The sequence below is a fragment of the Frieseomelitta varia genome, unplaced genomic scaffold, assembly GCF_011392965.1.
Source record: "Frieseomelitta varia isolate USP_RPSP 00005682 unplaced genomic scaffold, Fvar_1.2 scaffold_397, whole genome shotgun sequence".
NCBI lineage: Eukaryota > Metazoa > Arthropoda > Insecta > Hymenoptera > Apidae > Frieseomelitta > Frieseomelitta varia.
Genome location: NW_025110142.1, coordinates 185,821 through 194,465, shown reverse-complemented (window position 1 = coordinate 194,465; position 8,645 = coordinate 185,821). Strand labels below are relative to the sequence as shown.

Here is an 8,645-nt window from a genome sequence, read left to right as displayed (position 1 = left end):
ACGGAAACAAACAAACGAAAAAAAAAAGAAAAAAAGAAAAAAAAGAAAATTAACGAAACACACCTATACACGTATGACTTTTTTTCTGTCGATTTTCACTTTTCTCCGTTTGTCTTGCGACCTTGATATAATATATAAATATATAGATTTAATTCCGTGGTTTTCTTTAGAATTGTTTTACTTGTATCTTTCCTTTTTTTTTTTTTTCTTTCGTTCAATGAGTTCGTTGAACCGGATTCGCGATATTACCGTATAGTAAGCTCCCTCTCGTGACTAACGACGAACTGTTTTCATAGCGCGTAACACGAGGCGACATGATGGTGTTTCTTTTTCCTTTTTTTTTTTTTTTTTTTTTTTTTTTTGAACATCGAACGATGTGTGTGTGTGCTTTTTGTTGTATATTTGACGATTACTGTCGACCGATCCGCAATGGTGATGACGATGACGAGATTGTCACGATGATTGACACGCTGATTGATCGCGAGAGACGAAAACAGTGGTGAACGATGAAAATGTATTAAAAAAGAGAGAGAGAGAGAGAGAAAAAAAGAAAAATGGTAAAAAAAAAAACTGATGCAATTTGATGAAATGAAAACTGAATACAACGTGTTTGATTGCTGGACAGTTAAATGAACATGTATTAATATCGTGTAACCCTCGTACGAGATATATGTGTAATAAAAACATATTTATTGTCGGAATTTGTTGTTCACCCCCTTTTATCACTCTCCCCCAAACCCCTATCGTTAAGCAGAAAGGATTTATCAATGTATACAGCATAAAGATAAAGTTATCTAAATTGTTGGGGAATAGCTAGATTTCGACTAATACAATAACTAAACGAAATACTAAATGAACTTGATAAATAAATGAGGACGGACAGGGGTGCAAATAAAACCAGCCACCTCTCGCTTAATTATTTGTAAATATATTATTAAGTAACATCTATAATATAGTAATGAAAAACCATTTACATTAATAAGTGTCGTCGTAATAGTTGGTGTACGTGTGTGTCAGTGTGTCAGTGTATCATTCCCGCGTCCTCCGTTCATCGATCCAACAGCGGAGACGCCATTGGTCGCGCGGAGATTCGCGTGGCCTGCGCGGCGAAAGCGCGACATTTCGAATCGTCGGGATACTCTTCGTTCCCGAAAATACGAGGCGCGCAAAACTCTCTCATCTCCTCTCGCTCTCCTCCCTTAGTTACGCGTTAGACAGTTCAGCTGAGGGTGAGGATCCACCCGCTTTTCTCACGCCTAATCCCTAACCTGGTTCGAGAGATGAAGCCGATATCTCTGTATCTGTTTCACTTTTCTCTCTCTCTCTCTCTCTCTCTCATCTTTTTCGTTCGGTAAAAAAACGTATCAGGCATCCTTTACACGTGGCTATCCTTAATCCTAGCGTGGTTAGTACGTGGGTATATCGAGATGGTTGCAGCCTCGATCGAGATCTCAAAAAATCCAGCCCCTTTCGCATAAATTTCCGGTTTCAATGAATTTCACGTTTCTTTTTTTTTTCAAGTTTCGAAGGAATTTCGTCGATTTCTCTTTTCTTTTTTCCCGTGTATTTCTTCAGTCGTTTTCAGATTAGATTTCGAATCATTTTTTTTTTTTTTTTGGAGATGATTGCAGAGATCGACGAAATAGCAGGCTTAGAGGGATTTAAAGTAGAGGTCATTTGACTTTGAGTAGAGAGATGTTTATAGTCACTGATTATAGTCGCTATGGCGATTAGTAGTAGTCACCACACTGTACTATGGTCGTCACGATAATCACTATAGTGCAGTATAGTCAATACTGCATCAACAGCTATTATGTTTTATAATAGAATTCTATTTATCTGAATCCACGATGATCACGTTTTCGCATCACTCGTTTCTCAATTTAGAACTAAAAAAATTCAGATAAATAAAGTCCTACTCTGTGCTAACCATAATACTGTTTCTACAGCGATCACAGTAGTCACTATAGTGTACTGTAATGATTATAGCAGCCACTACATTATCGCAGTAGTCATTATACACTGCCGTAGCGATTATAGTAGCCATTACATTGCACAGTAGTAATTATACTAGCTACTACGCTATTGCAACGATTGTAGTAGCCATTATACTGTATCCCAGCTACTATAATCTATTACAGCGAGTATGGCAACTATTACAGTATACTTCCTAATGTTTTAGTGATTGTAGTAACCATTGCAATATATTCCAGCTATGAAACTAGCCGAAGTATACTGCACTGCAGCGACTATAGCAACTACTACACTTCATTTTACAATATTGCAGTGATTATAGTCGCTGCTATAGTATAGTGACTAGCGACAGGTCACTGTTACGCTAGTCACTCATCTGTAATCACTGATTTACGTGTGCATAGCGACCGTAGACAGTGATTTGCAGTCGCAAGCGGTTCTCAGTGGCTCTCGATCGAGTGTTGCAGAGGGTACATCTTGCTCAATTCATTCAATTTACAAAAATTCGAAATTACCATGTAAATCGCTAAGACTAGAGACGGTAGTAGTCGTTGTGTTTCGTTCTACAGGCAGTAACGTGTGCGCGCGACTGAATAGGATAGGGACTGAAATCTTCAATTCAGTGCATTTCTTTTTTTTTTTTTTCTTTTTTTGTTGTTGTTTGTTTACATGATCACTTATCCCATTAAATTGGTTGAATTTTTTTCATGCCGGTGATAGGGAAAGATTCCTTTCTTTGCTTCTAATCGAGGAGATGAATTTTCTGTGAGATGGTAGCTAATGGCATTTTGAAAGTTCAATAACAAAGTAACTCGCTTTCTGTCTGTATATCGATAGCACGTGTTTGCCTTTCGCAGTTTCTCTTTCAATTTCGTTTGAAAGGAACATGAATTTTCTTCCATCGCGTCTGACAGGTGCATGCGTGATTTACTTCGACGTGTGCAATTGAAATTCTGCTCCATTTCTGCGACTTTTTTCAAGAAGCGTGAGAGACGTGAAGACAACGTTCGTCAATCAAGGGATCGCTATGTGTTCAGGCTCAAGTGTTTAGCAGAGACGAATTTCTTTCTTTCCCCTTTCAAATTGCTCGATTCTTTGATCCTATCACCATGAAAATTAATTGCCCGGATCGTGGTTTGTTCGCTGCGGAAATCGTGTTTTCACGCTACGCACCTCCGTAAGTACCTGTCTTTCGAATCCGAATCGTTACGATATAAACATTATTTTACATCATCAAAGGAACGCGGATACATTCCCGGTGGTATTCGCCTCGGAACAGAACCATCGTTTCATCGAACGTGCTTCTCTCTCTCTCTCTCTCTCTCTCTCTCTCTCTCTCTCTCTCTCTCTCTCTCTCTGTCATTCGGTGATCACCTTTCTCTCATTAATGCAATCTCGCGCGCGTTGACCAACGAAACTTTTAAACAATATTCGCTGGAACATCGAGTTACTTCTGTCGCAGTCGAGAATTCGATACGAATTAGTGAAACGAGATGTGAAATTTCTTGGAGGAAACTCGCTTTAAACACTGCCAGCTGACTTCAAAAGAAATATTAACGCTTGTACCGAGAATTTGTACAAAGATTGAGTGAAAATCATCAGAAAGAACAATTGAGATATTGATTTCGTTGTAAAAATTGTCAGAATTGTTGATAAAAAAGAAAAAGAAAAAAATGAATAAAAGATTGGAAGCGAAGCGGCAAGTCATCCGAATCCCTTTTTTCGTACGGCGACACGGCTCGAAACTGTCGATTAAAACACCGAGCAGAGATTTGTTCTCCTCTCGAAAGTTTCGAATCGTGAAATGAAACCGTTCCGAGCACCACTTGAAAGCTCAAACGCTCGCTAATCTGAGAAACTCCGAATCTGTGTTCTTCGATAACAGGAATAACTCTTTTCCCAACCATATTTGTGGACGAATTGTCGCCAATTTAGTCTCTAAAGAAGATCAGATAGTAGATCAGACAGATAGTAGATCAGACGAGTTTTCTTTTTTGTTTTTTTTTTTCTTTTCACTCGAGAAGAGGTAAAAATTTCTTTCGTACAAATTCTATAAACTCTTCGAACAAGTTTCAGTTTTTTCAACTCGAAGAAATCACGCTCGCCAATTTTTTTCTAATTCGTATCGATCTCACGTTGGACAGAGAATCGTGCCACGATCAGCTTTCGCTCGACGAAAGGACCAAAGCTATAGAAGCGACGACAGATCGAGGAATGTCCATTCATTTCGATGAAACACGTGACGGCCGACGAAGTCCGCGATCGTCGGCCATTTATTTGTTTCAGTAACTTCACAACAATAAAAACATAGTATATATATATATAATATATAATATATTCTCCCATATTTATATTTATATTTTTATATTCAATATTTATAATATCATTTATATTTAAATATTTTTTTTCCTCGTATAGAACTATTTAACCCTCGATATAAATACCCTGAAATCTACACTCTCGCATTCTATATAAAACCGAATTCGTCCGAAACGAGTCCCCTCGATTGTTTTCCATTCTCCTCCGTTTCTTATATTTTTACAGATCCCTTTCTCTCGTCCGTAGTCTTTCCTTTTCCCTTTTCTCGCAGTTCCTTCAATTTCTCTCTTTGCCATCTTCGTTCCCCCTACGTGAAAAAATTGTTAAACCTACTATTTACAGAAAAACTCGCCACCTTTAATTCCTTTTCGCTTCTCTCTCGTTTCTCCTTTCTCTCTCTCTCTTTCTCACCATGTTCGTCCGGCGATTACGAGGATGAAAATGACACAACGAGCCGTGTTCTTTTGATTCTTTTTCTAGCTAGAGACGTGATGGGGGATGATGTTCGAACTCTTTTGGTTCCGTGAGCTTTCAATCGATTTCCTTGGAGTTTCGAGTGTCTTATATTATTAGCAACAGCGATTTGGGGTGGTAGGTTGGCATGGTTTGTCGAGACATCTCGATGCTTTTCGCGACTCTGTCTCTAAACTTAGAGTGTTGTTTCCAATCGCGGGGAGAGGATAGAATTTGTAGAGCTCTAAATTGTCTGGCAATTGAAAAGCTGCTATCTTGGAACTGACTAGAGTAATAAATTAATCGAGACTAAAATAATTCTGTATTTTGTATAGATTATGAACTATATCGATATTTCGTGCCCAGATAAAGCTTGTTTTACGTAAGAAACAAAATTTTAAATTACATCTAAGGTTAATTAAAATTTACAATATCAATAATCTCGGCAAAATCTTAAATCTTAAATTAATTCCTAATTACATTCTTCATTACACGTAAGAATTGATTCAATTTAACTGGGCTGGACTAAAATTAATTTCCAAAATCACGATCAAACTAAACTGTATCACAAAATCATGACAGTCAGGGATATCACAAAATTCAAAAACGAAATCTATAATTCTATAGAAAGAATTTTGAAAGTTCCACGTTATTAAACAACGTTATAATTTTTAACCTATCTACGGTACAATAATAAATATCATGCAACGCAATATGCAATAAATTAGGCTTAGACAAAGACAAGAAAAGCGTCGAAATGCCTCAATTAGTACAAAAATCTGCCCAGACACTGGCAACCCACTCCAATTGTAGAGAAAATTCTCATTCTTTTATCTACCTAATAGTTTACAAGTTTTATAGCCAACATCGAATTGTCCTCGTGTATTTATATATTTATATTTATATATATATATTTATATATGTATACATAACGTATGTATAATATTTATAGTATTTATATTCCGTATTTATATTCGTATTTATAGTATGTATATCCGACTGTCCAAGTGTTATGTATATGCGAATCGACTAAATTTGCGCGGTCGTAGTGCTGTCCCTCTTCTCATCATTATCCTCTGCTGTTTGTGCTCGCATAGTAATTGGCAGGCCGTTAATTAAAATAACTCCAGGTGAAAAATATCTGTATCTCGTCTCGAGAGTCTGCATTCTATTTTCTTTTTTTATTTCTCTCTCTCTCTAGCGTCTTTCTTTTTAAAGTAATTTTTTTCTCCTTTTGTTTTGGTATCAGATTTTCTCTTTCTTTCTTTTTCTTTTTTTTTTACTTTGTTCGTTGATCTGCTTTTGGTAGGAAGTTGATGACCTAATTGATTATCTAGCGCCACCTCTAGCAGCTTCGTACAGTTCCCCTTGCTCGAATTCTCTCGATTCATCTCGATATGTCGTGGTTCTCTTTGGCAATTCAACGAAAATTCACATGAACAAGTCGCAAAGTGCAAAAATTTCCTCTGATGTATTTCTTTCTTTCCACGAGAGACTACTTCAATCCTTCAAGTAAATTTACCTAAAGGAAATGTATCTTTCTCACAATCCACCCTCATTTATTTTCATCGCTTTTGAAACCTTTCTTAAAATTGAAAATCATTCATTTCATTAACACCTGATTAATTGTTGTTGAGCGACAGACAACGATATTACACTTTGGATTAATATTGTAATACTTGAATTACGGTTTCACGTAACTTCGAGGTTTTCTAATTTTGAACGAAATGAAAGAGACCGCAACCCAACGATACCAATCGAGGGTTAAGACACAAAAATCAATTTAAACCACCTCAGAACAGTGTCACATTGGCTTTCGACGCGTCTTACGATCCAACGTCGTCCGATCGTTCTTATTTCGGTGGTGGTGAGTCACGAGTGAAAGCCAAGATGTGGCCAAAACTTCAAGAAAACCAGACGGAAGAAACCGCGGAAAAAGAGACAAGTCCATTTGCATTTTGTCGCAATTTATGATGAACGTCATAACCGCGGACATTTATGCGAATTCAAATAATAATGCGATATAACAACGTGTAATCAACAGAGATTTTTAAGAAAATCGGAACTAGGTAGAAAATCCAAATATACTGCATTTTCAAATTTCCCGCAAACGCATGAAAAATCCGCAGTCCAATGACAGTAGATAATAAAGAGAAGAAACAATTGTTCTCAGACGTTGGTATTTTCCTTTCTTTGTTATTTCCCCGCCTCTTCGTTACTCTTAAATTTTTACACTCGTGTACACGCGTTCGCATACACGCACACGAACAGGAAAATTCTCTCTCTCTCTCTCTCTCTCTCTCGTTCTTTTTTTACCCGAGTGCAGTGGAACTTTGATTAAAACGCGTATAATTACAGCTGAAACGTTCCTGTTCCGAGCAAATACACGTTTTCTCTTCGAACTGGAGAACAGCCACCACTCTGAACATGGCAGACACGTCGTGGACCTAAATAAGTGCTATAAGTTTCTCTCTTTCTCTCTCTCTCTCTTTCACACACACATACACACACTCGTTATTCCTCCTCGTTTCTTTTCTTCTCTTTTCTCCTTCTTCTCGTTTTACTATTCTGGCTCTTTCTCACTCGCAGACACGTGGGCTAGTATCACCACTCAGAAAGCACACAGTATTGGCCCCAGCACCCTTAGTATTCATTTTTATTTTTATTTTCATTTTCATTTGTTCGTTTCGTTTCGTTTCGTTTTTTTTCACTAGTTGAGATTTTTTTGGAATTCCTGTCCGTTTTTTTTTTTTTTATGTTCGTGCTTCCTTTTAAAATGTTCCCCCTCCGCGATGCAATTGGCCAGGGAGATCTCTAATTAGCGGTGTTAACCGGAGAGGGTGAAGAATTGGGAAATTTCAAGATCGTTGATCCTTGGAATACAAAAAAAAATTGGGCGTATCGTCGCGAGAAATTCATTGAAATGAAACAGATATTTAGAGATAAAGGGCTAATAATTATTAATAACTATTTTCTCAGTTTATAAACAATACAGTATGAATAACCCAACAATAGAAGTACAAAATCTACAAATAAACGAAACTATCGACAAAAGGAAAGAAAAAAATTAAAAAAAAAATCTTCCAGGATCCAATCACCGAAATCAGCCCATGAAAAAGACTGTAAAATACTCGCCTGTAAAAGGGTCCAATTCTCCCTGATCCTTGAAAGAAGACAATATATACCTCCAGAAGCAGCTACTCCAATGAAACGCAAGCCTCCTTACAAGTTGAATTTTTATACACATGTCCCTATGTACATCGAAAGTCTGATCTAACGATCCGCCATGTTCCAAGCTATGACTAGGTTCTCTATCGAAACTTCTCTCCATTTCTCTCTCTCTCTCTCTCTCTCTCTCTCTCTTTCTCTCTCTCTCCTCTCCAATTTCTCTCTTCTCCGCACGACTCGCACCCACGGACACTTACACGCTACTTATGCTTGATTAGTTAGGTTACTTTCTCCCGATACGACGTTCTCACACGGGATCCTTCTGGATCATCATCTTCTTCTTTTCTTCCCTTAATCGTTCCGCTTAATATATATATATATACTTTGTATTTATATATATATATTTTTCAATTTTGTATTTATATATTTATATTTATATTTATATAGAGACTTCTTTTGTTGCGGTTGTTGTTGTTGTTGTTGTTGTTGTTGTTGTTGTTGTTGTCGCTGTTGTTGTTTCGTAGTTAGTGGTGCCGACGACTCGAGTTTTGTGTAGGTTGGTGCTACACGGCCGTCACGTGGCCTAGTTTCTTCACTCAGTGGTATCACCTCGCGATATACCTGCCGAACAAGGTGCCCAGCACCGCAACGATGTAAACCGAGGCGGAAATCCGGAAAGTCCACGATGTGGCCGTCGAGATGTCGCCGCATTGCGCTGAAAAAGTAAACGT

The 8,645-nt window shown here is 37.6% G+C and overlaps 1 protein-coding gene across 1 annotated transcript in view; it reads right to left on the bottom strand.

Moving 5' to 3' along the window:
• Positions 1-906: 906 nt before the first annotated feature.
• Positions 907-8,645, bottom strand: part of LOC122531387 — a 151,106-nt gene continuing 143,367 nt past the window's right edge. Inside the window, exon 10 of the mRNA XM_043659253.1 lies at positions 907-8,629. Within this exon, the coding sequence (XP_043515188.1) occupies positions 8,520-8,629 (110 nt within the window). The 3' untranslated portion in view covers positions 907-8,519. The remainder of the gene's footprint in view (positions 8,630-8,645) is intronic.